At 49.6% G+C, this 16815-nt stretch overlaps 2 protein-coding genes across 14 annotated transcripts in view; one reads left to right on the forward strand and one right to left on the reverse strand.

Moving 5' to 3' along the window:
* Wdr20 (WD repeat domain 20) overlaps positions 1-6076 on the forward strand; it is a 64841-nt gene extending 58765 nt beyond the window's left edge. Inside the window, 1 exon segment of the mRNA XM_036205875.1 lies at positions 5289-6076. Coding sequence (XP_036061768.1) covers positions 5289-5342 — 54 coding nt within the window. The 3' untranslated portion in view covers positions 5343-6076.
* The window catches only part of Mok (MOK protein kinase), a 40865-nt gene continuing 29542 nt past the window's right edge, over positions 5493-16815 (reverse strand). For 7 of the 13 annotated variants that reach the window (XM_036205880.1, XM_036205876.1, XM_036205885.1 and 4 more), the window contains 5 exons: positions 15493-15671; positions 13625-13726; positions 12370-12543; positions 11636-11750; positions 9674-10062 (listed from right to left, as the gene is read on the reverse strand). In XM_036205880.1, coding sequence (XP_036061773.1) covers positions 9742-10062; positions 11636-11750; positions 12370-12543; positions 13625-13726; positions 15493-15671 — 891 coding nt within the window. In that variant the 3' untranslated portion in view covers positions 9674-9741. Of the gene's footprint in view, positions 5508-7553; positions 7609-9453; positions 10077-11635; positions 11751-12369; positions 12544-13624; positions 13727-15492; positions 15672-16815 lie in introns of those variants that run through there. The other 6 variants (XM_036205878.1, XM_036205889.1, XM_036205881.1 and 3 more) reach the window with 5 other exon arrangements.

A 16815-nucleotide genomic window follows, 5' to 3' on the forward strand; every position in this document is an offset into this window, starting at 1 on the left:
CTAGACTTCACTGCTCACCTCCATCTCCAAATGCTTCCATGCAAGAATTACAAATGGAGAGTGTAAACCCATTTACTTGCTAGGGTGACAAGATAAGAGTAAGCTGGCCCATAGTGCTCCCACCCACCTGTAAGCTATTGTCTCATGAGAACCCGGGCTCTTGCTTAGCGGCCTGTCTTCCAGGCTGGTGGTCCTGTGCTCTCTCTCTGCCTCAGACAGTTCCATCCAGGGTGTTCCTTACTGCCTGACTCTGGATGCAGGTTGGGTTGGCTGTGTGCTGCCAAGCAGGAGAGATGTTCAAACCTGTAGCTCAGAGTGACCCCCCCCCACACACACACACAAGCAGCTCTAAATAGTTTTAAAGCCTTAAAAGAGGCTAACAGCATTTTCCATTTTGTTTAAAGAAAACCATACCATATGAAAAACCATAACTACTGTGTACTTGGAGAAAAGTAGTTCTGTTTCGTTTTCCTGTGGTTTGAGGCTATGTGTGCCGTGTTGTGTTAGTGGTTCTGTAGCTCCTCTGTCTTGGGGCTGAGCCTCTGACACCAGCTTCTGCTGTTGGGTGGGCTCTGGGCAGCTCCTGGAGGGGCTAAACCAGAGAGGATTTAGACCCTGTCTTCCTCTGTGGCAGATTTCAGGACCCAGTGGGTCATAGAATAAGGGCTTTAGCTGGCAAGTGGTTTCTTTTTTTCTTTTCTTTTTTTGAGCTAAGGATCGAACCCAGGGCCTCGTGCTTGCTAGGCAAGCGCTTTACCACTGAGCTAAATCTCCAACCCGGCAAGTGTTTTTTTTTTTTTTTTTTTTTTTTTTTTTGGTTTTTCGAGACAGGGTTTCTCTGTGTAGCTTTGCGCCTTTTCTGGAGCTCACGTGGTAGCCCAGGTTGGCCTCGAACTCACAGAGAACTGCCTGGCTCTGCCTCCTGAGTGCTGGGATTAAAGGCGTGCACCACCACCACCTGGCTGGCAAGTGGTTTCTTAACGCACAACCTCCGAGATGCTGTCAGCTGCTCACACGTTTCATTTTCTCTTTCCCTGGATTTTCCCTTTTCTCATCAGAGACCAGTTGTGTGGCCCCTTTGTGCCACCTTCAGTGTGGCCTGTCAGTGGGTAGGGCAAGGCTAAGCCAGTGGACAAGGCCCACAGCCCAGCAGGACCCAGGGTCCAGTAAGTCTGAAGCAAATGGCCACAGACCTGTCAGCCTCCTAAACCCATCTCACTGAGTCTGGATACTCTGGCCTCTTTCATGAACCTCACACAGAACTCTGCTTTCTTTCCAGGTTTTCTCTGATCTTTTATGTAGAGTGTGTGTCAAAGAAGAAGGGTTTTTTGTTGTTGTTTTGTTTTTTCAAGACAGGGTTTCTCTGTGTAGCTTTGTGCCTTTCCTGGAACTCGCTCTGTAGAACAGGCTGGCCTCGAACTCACAGAGATCCACCTGCCTCCGCCTCCGAGTGCTGGGGTTAAAGGCACGTGCCACCACCACCTGGCAAATAAGGGATTCTTAAGCTCAGATAAGGGGAACACCCAGGGCTAAGAGCATGCACAGATATTGACACTTGGTATGGTACTCATTGCTTGTGCTCCATCTAAAGAGGCATCAGTTAATTACTTAGGTCCTGACCTCCGCCTGAGAGAAGTTACTGCTGTGGTGTCTGGTGTAGAGAGCAACAACCATCCTCATTCTGTGGCCACCCTCCTGCAGCTCTTCAGGGGCAGCTCAGTCTGCCCAGCTGCTCTATGTGTTACTTTGTTTGGAGCTGAGGGACTGAACAGCCAGGTGGGTGGAGAGCTGAACTGGCATTCGGCCCCAACTTCCATACCTTATCCTACAGTGTCTACTTGAGATACTGTCAGATATTTATGGCCAGAGGTTGCTAGAGTCAGGGGAACGGAGGGAAAAGGCAGCCCTCCCATGATCCAGAGCTGGAGGCCGGTGTGGGCCCAACAGAATTCCTGGACGTGCCTCTGCTTTCCCTTGCATAGTGTGGCATCTGACCAGTTGTAATCCATCTCAGCAGCATCCACCAGGACAGGAAAAGGGGGTTTTAAAGCACAGTATTGTTTTTATTGTACATCCTGGTGGAATAGGCTTAATTCTATTAGCATTGTATTTGTTGTGAATTATAATATAACCCAAACCAAGACCTGGAATATTTTGTTGTGTAATTTTGAAATTAAATGCCAAGCAATGTTGGCAACTTTGGTGATACCAGAAGAGCCTAGGTTCAAGAGTTGTCTTCATCCCCGGGACTAGGGGGATGTTGATGAGAGTCTCTGCTGGAGATACCTTTTGCTTGATTTTTATGAAGCCTGTCAGTAGGTACTGGGCTTGCTCTGGTGCACACAGAAGTTCTTCCTGTGTGCTATCTCTGATCTTAACTCATCAGTCCCCAAGCAGAGGAATCAGGATGATGAAGTAAAACACCCTGCCTGCCCAGAGGAGGGCTGCAGAACCACCCTGCTTTCGTATGAAAATGGCTTTCTTTTGCCTTGACGTTGCTTCACACCTTCAGTGGGCTCTGGCCACCTCCCACTCTTTACACTCTAATGGTGACAGGCTGGGGTGTAGCTAAGTGGAACTGAACCTCTTCCCCCCAAAAGGGGTATATTTCACATTCTCTTTCTTTAGGGGAGCAGGGTTCATTCAAGGTTTCTTCTAGCCCTGGCTGGCCTGAAATTTCCTATGTGGCTGAAAGTGACCTTGAACTCTTGATCCTCCTGCCTCCACCTCCCAAGTGCTAGGATTATAAGTCTGCACCACCATACCTAGCCTCACCTTTTCTCTTGAATGTGATTATCACATCCCAGTGCCTCCACTGTTCATCATGCAAAGACACATCTCTAAGAAGTAAACAGGTGTTGAGGTCACTATTCAAAGGACTAGTAACAAAGCTGGGTGGTCTTGATCTGGGTGCTGATCCAGTCTGAGCCTGTGCTGAGGCCCTTCCCTGTTCCACACATTTTTTCAGTTCCTGGTGGCCCGTGCTGGCTTCACACATACTTGTAGGAATGTGAAACACCTGAACATGCTGTGTCCTTTCCAGCCCGGGGACCCAGCAGGCCAGTATACTCAGGAGCCTGTGACCTCAGGGCCAGGGGACTGAAAGCCAGGTCCATCTAGTTCTCGGTTCACCTTCCTGTCTATGGTGGAAGGCCCCAGGTCCTGGCCTCCACTCCATGGCAGAAATGAACTCCCACTGACCAAAGCCCAATTCTTCGACATTCAAGTGAATTACAGGAATTGAAAGGTAGGTAGAAGTGGTCCGTTGGTCGAGGAGATGTAAGTGTGCTCCCCTTGGCTTAGTGGCCGGGATGGTGCACATGGTGGAGAGTAAGGACTGATTCTCCTGGGCTCCTGACCACACGACGGACAGTGAGGGCCTAGAGCACGTGATGACTCTGGGCTAGAAGTTATGTCCTGCAGCCCACAGACAGACCCAGTGAAAGCAGTGTATCACTGTGACCTAGACAACTATGTTTGGAAACCCCTCATCTGCAGAATTGCAAGCAAAAGGGCTGCAGGGGCCCCCAGGGTGGACACATTCATCGTCAGACTCTTGTTGACTCCTGTAGTGATCATGAGTCACTTGGCCACTGAATACCAAAGATGGGGACTGTCTTAAGTTGAAATGTGCCCTATCATAAGCAGTGTACCTCAAAGGCTTTTATACACTTGCCTTTAAAAAATGTTCAACACCGGTGGTGGTGCACGCCTGTAATCCCAGCACTCGGGAGGCAGAGGCAGGTGGATCTCTGAGTTCGAGGCCAGCCTGTTCCACAGAGCTAGTCCAAGACAGGCTCCAAAACTAGAGAAACCCTGTCTCAAAAAACCATAAATAAATAAATAAATAAATAAATAAATAAATAAATAAATGAATGAATGAATGAATAAAATTCTTACTTTGATTATATATTGCAGTAAGTTGGGATATATTCAATTAAAATTTATTTTGCCTAGTTTTTTAAGTCATTTTAATTATTTTAAAAATTATGCATCTCCTATATGGTTGGCACCATCCCTCCACTGGCTGGCCATGGCCAGACCCAATACCTGCAGTGACAGAGAAGGTCCCCTCTGTCTGCAGTGCTGCTTAAGGCACAGTGGGCCACACTGAAGTGGTTGCTGCATGTATGCTGTCCTTGACCTCAGGTTGGGTGGGCCAGGGCTGTTGTATCTTGGGCCTGTTTGCCTCTGCTTTCCCTCACTGGCTTGGTGGGTTTACAGGGCATGAGCGGTTTGGCTCTTTGCTTACTGTCTGAACAGGGGTCTGAGGGATAAGAGCTCCTACAGATGCAGAGCAGGGCCAGTTGCTATATTCCATCTGTTCTTGCCTCTTGGCTTTGACTAGACCAATAAATAGATTTCAGCTGAGGTAAGAAACTAGGGGCCAAATGGCTTGCTGTGGGCCAGCTGTTTCCTAGCTCCCTCAAACAAGGTGTGGGGTGAAGCTGACGACCCACCTACGATTGTCAGGCCTCATTTCTGCACTAAAAGTCTTTGAAAATGTAGCAGTGTTTACTTAGCATTAAATCTTGTCATTTATAAATACTCAGCAAGTAAATAATTCTTCAGAATAGCTGAAGAATGTTTGTTTCCATGGAACCCATTTTTTAAATTCTAATGCTGCACTACTGTACTCTTGAAATTCCTAAGAAATGAGTGCCAAGCCCTGACGTAACTGCCCACGGCCCAGTAATCATTGCTGAGGATTGTGAGTGCCCTTGGCTCTGAGCAGGCTCTGAGGCGCTGGGAGGCCCTTACCCATGGCAGCTGCAGGACTCACCACCCAGGGCCTGACCACCTTATGGACCTGTAGGGCCTGTTCACTAGAGGCCAGCTAAACTAGGGGTGTACCTCAGCACCCTCAAAAGAAAGCAAGTGCACCCCAGAAGGAGAACACCTTTCTAAGTGCTACTAGACTGTCGTTGGCGGCCCACCTGGCTGAGGGAGGACCTGGTCTGACCCTGGCAAGCTTGAGGTGGAGCTGGTAACCCCATCTGCTGCTGCAGTGTCTGAGCCACACCCTCTCTTAAGGCTCCGATGGTCCTCAGTAAACACCTCTATCTTCCTTCTAGCTGGTGTTGGGGCACAGAATCTCACTCCAGGCACAGTCCAGTGCTCTGAGAGGAATCAGCTAGGTGGAAGAGGGAGTGTTAGAGCAGGCCCTGGCTTCCAGCCCTTGGAAAGGCATGTGAGCCTGTGAAAACGCTGGCCACGGGTGAGCACCAGCGGGGCTCTCTGCACTGCCCTGTGTCTTGCTGGATTAATGTAAACTGCTTTGTTTGCAGGGCTTGTTGTCATCCCCAAACCAGGCCAGTTCTCCAGGTGGGACTGTAGTGTAGCAGCTGCATGCTGCTCCCAGGCTCCCCGGGACACGCGTGGACTGAGGGAGTGACAGACGACAACGGAGCCATGAGCTGCGCTGGAGCCACAGGCAGGCGGCAGTCTGCAGGCTGTGTGGAGCTGCTGACCCAGAGTTGCCTCCATTTTAAGTCAGTCTGTTGGGGCTGCAGTAAAAAATGAGAAATGGAATTTTCTTGCTTTTTACTCTAAAATTCAGTGTAACTAAGTCCCATATATAATATATACCTATATACAGAGTGTAAAGTCAAATGTTTCTTGGACAAGAAACCTTAAACTCAACTGTTATAAATAGCACTTGGCTCTGGTTTTGCACTGATCTATTTTATACCTTAGGTGGTCATTAGACAGCCTGGGATGCACTCATGAAGACAGTTGTTACCTTCTGACTTCAATACATAATTCAGAAAGACAGATGCTGCAATCATAGATTCTAAAAAACTGTTTGCACTTAAAATAGTTTAATGCTAATAGAAAATGACTTTGAATATGGGGTAGTGGACTCCCAGCCTTCACAATGTGGAGTGAAGAGACCCTTTTTATCTGTTAACATTTATTTTAATACTGTTGTTTCCAATGCAATCAAGCCTGTATTATATGTGTAAATAATGTAATTCTGAAGTTGGGAAATAGTTACTTCACTAGTAATTTTCATCATTTAAGAGTGATATTTCTAATTCACAAAAACATTAATATTAAAATTATCTTGAATATACTATTTGTTTATCCTTTTTTAACTGAAATTGTGTGTGATTTTTGGTTTGTTTTGGCCCGACTCACTGGCTGGGATGGAATTGCTTCATTCTTTGTATTTCATATTCCTTGGTCCCTCACTGTCAGTCCAGTGTAAGGCTGACTGTGAGAAACATGTCTCATTTGAGAATCCTTGGCTCTGGGCCAGTCCTCACAGTCCAACACACTGTGGAGCTGCCCAGGCCTGGAGACTCCGGTGTAAGCACATGGCCTTTTCCTTATGGTTTAAGAGTCTGCCTGCTGTCCTGGGAAGCTGAGACCACACACTGTAAGTTTCCACAGCTTCAGCAGCAGCAGCAGCAGCAGCACCATGACTGTTTAGCTCAGACATTACGTGGGGCTTCCAGAGGGTTGATGTCAGCAGGTAGGCGGGCATCTTTGTGCTCAGGTCAGATTCTTGGCCCACTTCATCCGTAGATGATACCTGCAGGAGGACCTTTCTCCACTTTTAAAGAATCATACAGAGCTGGGCCCTTGAAGGATTTATGTGCTGAGACTAAGTCACAAGGTGTCTGAAACATTTCTCCAAATGACCTCATTAAATAGGGGACCTATGGAAGAAGTGTGAGGCTTTTGCTAGGTTGTCTGAATTTTTAGCAGCGTGGCTGCAGCAGAATGATGCTACTCCACAGTTCCTAGCAATGCAAGCCCAAGTTTGTCTTCATTCACATTAGGTTTCTGGCTCCCAGACTAGGGAAGACGCTACTTGCTGCTGCTGCTGCTGCTGCTGCCTCAGCCTTGGAAAGGTACCACACAAGATGCTAAGAGTCGCATCTTCTCTTATTTTGTTCTGTTATTGACAGGCCCCAGCTAGCCTGAAACTCACAGTGTAGCTTAGATTACCTCCAACTCAAAGGAATCCTCCTGTCTCAGCCTTCCAAGTCCCAAGTGCATAGATTACAGGCACTGTGCCTCGCTGGAAATCATGTACTCCAAATGATCACATTAGAGGAAAGGGTTGACACGTTTTAGAGTTTGCTGTTTCTGCCACCTTAGGGCACTGATTACTAAGAAAAACCCAGCCCTTTGAATCCAGAACATCCCAAGAAGGTGATTAGGAGCTGCTCTGGAAAACCAAGCATGGAACCTGGCAGTCTCCCGAAGCATTTCCATTCCCCCTCTGTAGGACGTTGCCAGCAGGGCAGCACGGCCTTGTGTGGAAATTGAAGCACCTCCTGAAGAGCTGCTGCAGCTGTATTCCACAGCGCTCACTACTGTTGGGTCTGTGGTCCTTGCCATGCCTTGGCCATCTGTGTAGTCCTCTTTTCATTTGACCAGCTGTACTAAGCTGTCACGTGTCCCAGTGTCCCTCAGATGACTGTACCAGTAACTAACTTTTCTGATTAGTCCCTAGTCTTCCAGATGGTCTTATAACTGCCCTAACACCACAGACAGTATACAGCAGGTCCTGGAGCCATAGAAAGTGACAGCTCACTTACCTGGTACTGTACCTGGTACTGTAGGACTTGATGGATGTCACTCCATGTGTCAGGCCTAGGGTAGAGGGAAGGCTGCATCATAATGTCTACAATCACAGTAGAAGGGAAGGATGAGACTTCGTTGCCTTTCCATCACAGAATGCTGTGGTGACAAACACTTGGCGAGAAGTTGCTATTCAAATTCTGCTGCACGGGAGAACCCATGATGCACTGGGCTGCTGTGCTAGGCCCATAGGAGGCAGAGAAAGCCAAGAGGTTTCCCCTCAGGTCATCACTGCTGCCTGTCCAGCCTTGTGGGTCCTACTTTGGGCCATTCTGTCTTGATCACTGATGGCTTCCATGTCTGGTCCCTTTCTGTGCGGGACTGGCTGCAAGCCTGGCTAATGCCTACTGGACTGAGACTCCTAAGCCAACAGCAGAGGCTGCTCAGCCCTTTGCCAGAGCCACACTATGCTTTCAGATTAGCAGGAGACACCCACCAGATCCTGGCTCTGTCTATTCTAAGCTTCATTTCTGGTCTTGAACCTGCCATCCATACCCACAGTGCTCCATGCCCACACACTGCCCTCTGCTGTCCCACATCTTCCTCCTACAGCCTCATTGCCCTTTGGCTCCTGACACTGCCCCTACCCACCTGTCTGGTGGCCTGACGCTTGGGCCAGTAGAGTCCTGAAAGATGGGGTCAGATATTTTTGAGACTCAACACTTCCTGGAAAGTTTCACTTTTTAAATGGTATGTATTTGAAAAGATGATAAAGGCATAACTCAATTCCTTTGTTCCATAGGGCTGAGCAGAACCTAGGCCACTGCTAAATGAGTAATTACTGAGAACGCACGGGGCCCTAGGTTCTACCCCCAACACAGCGAGAGCAAAAACAAAAGCCAAGAGGCTTAGAAGGATCTTGCCCCAAAGTCCAGCTGTCAGACCAATGCTTTGACTTAGAGTCCACTCAGCACCATTCTTTCAGTGTTCCCACCCCCGTTGACCCCCCCCTCCCCAGTGTGCAGTGGGCTTTGAGTGTAAGTGTGTACTGGTGTGTGCACCCATGTGCAGAAGCATGAGGAAGACAGCCAGGGTGTCATTTATTGTTCCCTGGAGAGAGTCACTGAACCTGGAGTTGCTGGGTTGGGGTAGGCTGGTGGCCAGCAAGCCCCAGAGACCGCCCTGTCTTTGTCCCGTCCTGCACTGTTCCCTTCCCTAGTGATAGGGTTTTTACGTGGATGCTATGGATCGAATTCAGGTCTAGCAGACACTCTGGCCCACTCCTTGTCTCAGCCTTCTTTTTCCAAGGCACAAGGTGCCCAACTCTCCTACCTACTCCAAGCAACACTGACAACTGGACAACTGGTTATGCATCTCCAAGGGAGCCTAGGCACTGGCAATCAAGACGACATGGCCACCACTCAAAACTGGCACTCAGAGGACACTTGAGGCCTCCCTGCTTGCTGTGATGTCAGCCTGCCCAGCTGCAGCTCAGGAGAGCTGACACAAAGCAGTGGCTTGTAACACACTGAAATGGAGAACATTCTGATGAGAGACTGTAACAGTACCTTATTCTTTAGTGAAAACCAGCAGTCCGCAATAGCACTCCCGTGAGGTCCTACGGCCACAAGACCCAGACACCTGCCAATCCTGTTGGGCAAACACTGGGGTGCAGGTGCCCAGCCGCCTCTCAGCCAAGCCGAAGTCACTCATCACAGATTTCGTTCTATCTTTTATTGGTTTTTTTGAGGCAGGAATACTCACTGTGTAGCCCAGGTGGGGCTCTTGCTGTCCTCCACCTCCCCAGTGCTGGAATTACAGGCATGAGCTACCTACTATGCCCAATCTGTTTTGATTCATATCAAAAGTCACCTCAAATCCTTACGTTATGAAAATGAAATAAACCCTTGAATGAGGTGGTTTTACAAATATATTAAACTGGAACATTTGGTACAGCTGCTTTGGGGTTACAAACACACGAGGCTTTAGGCCGTGGGTACAGACGGGCTGCTAGGCAGCATGTCCTGGGCCACCAAGCATCATAAGGACCACCAGCACACAGGGCATCCTCTGGCCCATCCATTCTCAGCTTCAGAGGCCTAAGCCTGCCCATGCGCCTGCCCTTGAACTCCAAGAGGGTGACCAGGTGGCGTGCTGTTCAGTATTCGCCCCCTTTCCTGTTGATCGTGGGCAGGTGACATTGTTTCAGGTGAGGTTTGATGGCCTTCTGCGTGTCTGTCTGGTAAAGAAGAGCCACAGACACTGAGTGGAGGCTGAGGCCAGGCCCTCAAGCAGCCCCACAGAGAAGCTAGAGACTACTACCTTCTTGTTCACACCAGCACACTTCAAGGGTCTCAACACAGGGACTCTTCCATTGTTCACTCCAGGGCACAGCACTGACCGCAGTGCAGGGCTGGAACATGATGACAGTCTGGTCACTCCGGACAGCCTCAGTTTGGGCAGCTCCATCAAGCTGGCTGGCCCTTGTCTTCTGGCATGGCCCTCCTCTTGCCTCAGGGGCTGCTTCTTGAAACAGAACACTGATCAGTTCCCCTTCAGGATTCTGCTCAAGCAAAGGAAGCTCTTTTGCCTGATCAAACTGCTTGGCTAGAGCTAGGATGGAAACTATGGTGAACAGACACCCTTGTAGGGGGTGGGGGGGCAGACTTCCCACACCCTGTCTGTAAGCAAAGGCAGCACCTCCCGGGGTCCTCCTGTATTCTGCAGAGCCTATCAAGCACTGGCCCTCAGCACAGCCTTAAGGCTGAGCTCTGGCCACCCTGCAGTGAGGTGATGGGCAAGTGCAGGCTTACAGCACCACAGCTATCACTCGGGGCTGAGCTGACCCCAGTAGGCTTTTGTACAGCTCCAAAGACTCTAAGAATGGTTCTGCATTTGTTTGCTTACTTGCTTTTGAGATAAAGTCTCACTATGTAGCCCTGGGTGGCCTGGAACTTGCCATGTAGACCAAGATCTGCCTGCTTCTGCCTGAGTATTGGGATTGAAGGTGTGTTCCACCATGCCCAGTAGTTTCTGCATTTTTTAAGTACTGAAAAAATGCCTAGCATGTGAAGAGAATGTGGAAAAGATGGTCAGTGTGCAGCTCCCTGGAGTAAGATTCTGCCACATTAGGTACCTCGTTGAGGTGTGGCTCACAAGCCACAGACAGCCAGGAGACAGGCGTAGCCTTCAGAAACTAGTGCCCACCTTGGCTGTGACTGCACTTTGGAGGTGAGTTGGATGGAGGCGTGCCAGCAGACAGCAGGTGGAGGGCAGAGGGTGACATAGCGGAGGGAGGGGGGTTACCATGGGGGCCTGGGCATCCGAGGGAGCTGCAGACCCCCTGGGAAAGAGAGCCACAGGGAATTAAAGTCTGGGGGAACATAGAAGATGGTACTGCACAAGTGCCCCTGCTTCCTGGTATGTGGGAACAGCTGTCTGCAGACCTGACTGGGCACAGCAGCCAAAGCTCTGGGGGACACTGGCTGCAATGGATCCATGTGATCAGCCACTGCCACGGACAGAGACTCAGTAAGGTCAAAGGAACACCTGACTGGTGAGAGGCCCCAACAGGGAAGGCACAGGTAGAGTTTAGGTACTAGCCCCAGGATGTCAGGATGCAGCCAGATAGGTGAAAAAGACAGGAGACTGCACGGTGAAGCTGGCATGTCTAACTGGGAAGAATGCAAAACCACCCCCACTAACCAGGCTGATGCTCCTCTTGGCCTAGCACGCTCACCAACTGTAGCTAGGGGCTACTGTGGCTTCTCAGGATATAAGCAGGTGTGACCACAAGGGACTTTGGTCCAGAACAGGTACCTGCACGTGGCCATCAGGTCAGATAGTCATGGAAGGCCCCTCTCCAGGCTTACTCCTATAGGTCTATAGTGAGGCAGAAAGGGCCTAGGTAGATGAGCCAGGTCCATAGAGCAATCTGAATATCCTAACATGAGACCATGGTGTTCAGATCTCAGCTGACATGATGCCCTCTGGAACAGGTGTGTCACCACCTCACAACTTGTGGTGGCCTTCTCAGACACAAGCTACACAAAGGCCTCCAGTCTTCACTCACTTCCAGCTCACTGATTTCAGCTCATACCTGCTTTGTGCCCTCCTTTGAGAATGACCAATTATTCCTGGATGACTCTGGCACCATGGGGTACTTGGGGAAGAAAGCTCTTCTGTGTTTGGCCAGGGTCTGTGTCTCAGCTGCCCTACAGGGGAGGAAAAGAATGTGGCCACCTACGACAATGGCTCCAGAGCTTAGCTGTTTCCTTCCCTACAAATCTGCCATTATGAGTGGCCATTCACACTTCTTTCCACGTGAGCTACAAGAGGCCTTTTCTTCCCTTCCTGTACAACCTAGTGCTGTCTGGACTGGGAACAGAGGCTGTCTTAAGCATGCAGTATTATACATGGCTTTCCTACGGCCAAACAGTCAGATTCAGGAGTGTGTAGATGTGTGAAGTTAGGTGGCCTACCTACACTTCTCCCACCGAGCACATAGAAAAGACTTCTAGAGCTAGGTGGCATACATGCCCCTTGAAAATCAGCGAAGTCATACTGTCCACCTTGGATGGGTGCCAGGCTTTTCCAGGGAGCTGACCTACTGGAGCTCTGACATCTATCTACCCCAAAGCAGCCCTGGAGTCCTCCTCCCTGTGCTGGGAAGCTGCTAACTGCCTCCTTAGAGGAAGGACACACCACAGAGACAGTCTCAAGGGGCACTGACCACTGTCAGGATAGAGCTGTTCCCAGGCCAGTTCCCTGTCCCATGGGTCTCATAAACCAAGACTTCCCACCCATCACTAGGCAATCTACCAGAAATCCTACCTCTGCACCTGGAAATAGGGGTGCTGAAGGGCTTGGTGAGCCGCGATTCGTTCATCAGGGTCATAGGCCACCATTGCATGCAGGAGGGAGAGGCATTGCGGGGACAAATTGGTTGTCAGTAGAGGTATTCCTGATCCCTTTTTAAAAGGAAAATCAAAACTCATAGCTCTCGACCTGTATTGAAAGCCCAATGATAATAAATCATCATGCCATTATTAGAGCACTGGTGGTCGTCACCCTGCCTCTAAGGGCCCTGCACTGAAGGAGAGAGTTCACAATCCTCAAAGGAAGCAAGTCAGGCTGGGTGTGGTGGACATGTCTACAACCCTAGCACTGCAATGCAGAGGTAAGAGGATCAGGAGTTCAAGGTCAGCCCTGACTACATAAAAAGGGTGATGGGATAAGAGAACGTACACCACCTGAACTCAAGAGAATCCTACTATGTCAATGGCAGTGAGATCCAACCATCAACTACTGGATAAACACACTGCTCTGGGCTAGCAGGGAGGCTGTGCGAGGGACGGGTTTCTGCATTTCCTGTTTGCTTTTGCTGCAAATAAACTAGTAAACACGGTGCGTGTGCTTAAACACGGATGCGTGTGCTATAAATGTGCGAAGATTCCCTTGTCTATTAAAGCAGAAACTTCACCTTCCGGTGTGACTAAAATTAAGGTGAATAGGAGAAAACAAGGTGGGTGACTTCTCTACTGACCTTCCTTGGACCATGGGGCTTCTGGGAGATCTCTCCTAGCGAGTTCCCCACGCCCTAGAGTCCTCATCTTCACCTGTCATCAAATCAAAACTCCAATGGGGCTGCAAGGGCTAGGCATCACTGGCACCCTCTTACTGCTGACTCCCAGCCCCAGGAAGTCATCACTGACAGCCTTCCTATTCCCCCCCCCCCCCCCCCAAAGCTGAGGATCAAACCCAGGGCCTTGTGCTTGCTAGGCAAGTGCTCTACCACTGAGCTAAATCCCCAACCCCGACAGCCTTTCTAACAAGCAACAGTTCTCACCTAAGCAGACCCAAGTCCTGTATAAATGCTCTGGGATGAAACCCAACCTGAGAGACCATGTTTGTGACTCAAGAAGAATGAGGTGCCTGGCTCCTCTCTCACAGCAGGAGCCCAAATGGATGGCTGGCCCAGAAAGTGTCCTGGGGTCAAGGGAAGAGCTCTAGGCACATCCCTGGCCTGCTGCAGAAAGGCTGGGCCCCGACAGTGGACCACAGCCGCCTCCAGGGTACAAACACTTACTGTTTGAACTTGGTGAGGGTCTTCTGACAAGGTGTGCCGATGACATCGTGGATTTTTGAGATCTGGTCCAGTTCATTCACACCAGGGAAGAGGGGCTGCAGGCTGCAGGGACACAAGAAGGGGCGCTGCAGTGAGGCAGGCCACCCTCCACCAGCTCAGCCCACAGAAGTAGCCTGAAGCACACAGCAAGCCTCTGGCCGGGAGAGCTTTCCCTACTGCCCCAACTGTTTCTTTTTCTTTCTTTTCTTTTTTTGAAAGATGTCTTTAAGCTTAATTTGTTTGTTTTTTGTTTTTGTTTTGTTTTGTTTTTCAAAACAAGGTTTCTCTGTGTCCTGGCTGTCCTGGAACTTGCTCTGTAGACCAGGCTGGCCTTGAACTCAGAGATCCACCTGGCTCTGCCTCCCAAGTGCTGGAATTGAAGGTGTGCACCACCACTGCCTGGCCTACTTATAATTTCTAAATTTTTTAAAAATTCTGTGTACGGGTGTTTTGCCTGCATGTATGTCTGTGGACATGTGCCTGCCAGGTGCCCAGGGATGCCCAGAGGACATCAGACTTCTTGGAACTGGAATTATGGATGGTGTGAGCCAACATATGGGTGCTGGGGATTGAACCCAGGTCCTTTGGAAGAGCAGCCAGTGCTCTTAACCACTGGGGCATCTCTCTCCAGTCCCCTAAGGAATTTCTTAAGAGGCAGTCAGTCAACAGATCTCTCCCCTCAGTCCAACACCCTCATTTATCTATTGCAAAATGCCATAAATTATAGAGAACCTCCTCTCAGCCCACAGAGTTGGTTGAGAACCTGCAGGTGGCTGAAGTCAAATATTGTTGGCAATAAGTTTCAAGAAGCCTTCAGCTCCAAGCTGTTCTGATCTGGGGATATGATCCTGTTCCATGCCACAACAAAAACTTAAACTACAAATCTGGCAGCAGGGCTCTTTAGCTTCATGGCCAAAGGGGACATTGTGAGAGATTAAAAAACAGCTCTGAGGCACAGGACAGCTTTACTAATGGCTCACCTGAGGGTGTCTGAAATTTTGCTCAGATGTTGCTGGCTACTGTAATGCTGCTCTGAATTATCTGTCCTGTAATATCCTTCCAAACTTAGCAAAGAATTGTCTGTTGGCATTTACAGCCTCAGGAAAGTCACCACGGGGCTTTCCAAATGGCATTATTAGTATACACACACTAGTACTGAAGAAAGCTGGAAGTACATGTCCACACCATGATCCACAGCAGTCAGATGAGCAGGTGGGACTGGTGACCCCTGGGTCCCTGTCTGTGCTGACACTTCACATGAAGATCCACCATGAGTAAAGGCTGCCACCCACTCCTCCAGGGCCTGATTAAGGGGGACAGCATTCACCTCTGAGTGCTACAACCCCTCAGTCTGTGTCTCAGTCCCTGTTCTCCCCAGGAACGGTATCAAAAGGTCAGAGGAAGAGTGAGCTGGGGCTTTCTAGAAAAGTCCAGCCATGCCAGGAGCCTCCTTGCCCACACTGCGGCAGGCCACTTGCTCTCTCCTGTCCACAGTAGGACAAAAGTGGTGGTGCATTGTTCCTCTCATCTTGCCTGTGGTCACTGCATGATCAAGCCTCACCCCCCAGTCCCACCCTGCCACCGGGCCTGCGGGTACTGCTGCCCAGGCCATGCAAGTAAGGACAAGTACTTGGCAAGAACCGAGATGAAAACCTAGGCAACTGCCTGCTGAAGGAGAGCCCAATGCAGTAGAAACCAAGCGGAACCAGAATGACCGCATCCTGGAGCTTAAAGGAAAAGCTGGCAAGTGCCTTTGCCCAGCGTCACCATGTGACCTGCCCACGTCACTCTGTGAGGTACAGGAGGCTCAGGTGCTAGCCCTGCTCTACCTGGCAATCTCGTAGAACACACAGCCAGCGCTCCATAGGTCCATCTTGTATGTGTAGAACCCATCGGTGAGAAGACACTCTGGGGCCCGGTACCACCGGGTAGAGATGTACTCTGTGTAGGGCTGCGTGGAATAGACACTCCGGCACGACCCAAAGTCCCCTAGTTTCAGGACATCCTGCTGCAAGGGAGAGAGAGCAGGATTGGCTCTATCTTAATCTATAGCCACTGTCACACAAACCGTTTCCAACATAACAAACCATAGGAAAATCCCAGCATCCAAGCAGCTCATGGCACATAATGTGCAGGCTTTTTAAGTGACTCCAGTGGAAAAATACAGATTGCCATGTGCTGGAAAGTGCCAGATCCAGACGAGTCCCTTCACCAGTCACTTCTGTACTCTGGGTGGTTCAGTTCTAGCCTCACTGCAGACAGGTGTCTTGCGGCCATGTGGTCAAGGGGTTAGAGGAACCATGCGTGGGACACTTTCAATTTGGGTAGCAAGGAGACTTCAGAAGAGACCTCAAGTCTGAGAAATCTCAAATTTGGAGGGCCCCCAAACGCTCCCTCTCCCACGCTGACATTCAGCATGGAGAATGGCTATTTCCATTTCCAGACAGGGAGTGGCTGTCTATTGAGCAAAAGTGCCTCCTTCTATTGCATTCTTCCAGGAGGAGAGTCTGTAATGTTGACAGCATTTGCTAAAGCAAGCCTCCTTTTACAAACTGACAGAACAAAGTCGTGTAACCCAGGCCAGGGCAGAAGTCTGTCTAGAGTGGACAAGGCCCTGGGTTCTATCCCAGCACCACAAAACTCAAACCCAAACCATATTTTTCAGCTATCTGGGACAGAAGACAGATCCAGTGAATCAAATTTTATATTCTGAGTCTGGAGAGATGGCTCAGTGGTTAAGAGTGTGTACTGCTCTTGCAGAGGATCCAGGTTCAGCTGCCAGTACCACACAGTAGCTCACCACCATCCAGAACTCCATCTCCAGAGCTTTCAAATCTTGGCTCTTTCATGAGTACCTACACTTTTGTGTACAGACCCACACTCAAACACACACACTTTTTTTTTTCCTTCGAGGACAGGGTCTCTCTTTTGTCCTGGCTGTCTTGGAACTAGCTCTGTAGACCAGGCTGGCCTTGAACTCACAGAGATCCACCTGTCTCTGCCTCCCAAGTGCTGGGATTAGAGATGTGCACCACCACCACCACCACCACCACCACCACCACAACCACAACCCGGCCAAACACATACACTCTTAAATAAAAATAAATCTAGAAAAAAGAAAACATTCACAACTTTATATTCTACCTTTACTA

This window comes from Onychomys torridus, chromosome 14 (genome assembly GCF_903995425.1).
Source record: "Onychomys torridus chromosome 14, mOncTor1.1, whole genome shotgun sequence".
Taxonomy (NCBI): domain Eukaryota; kingdom Metazoa; phylum Chordata; class Mammalia; order Rodentia; family Cricetidae; genus Onychomys; species Onychomys torridus.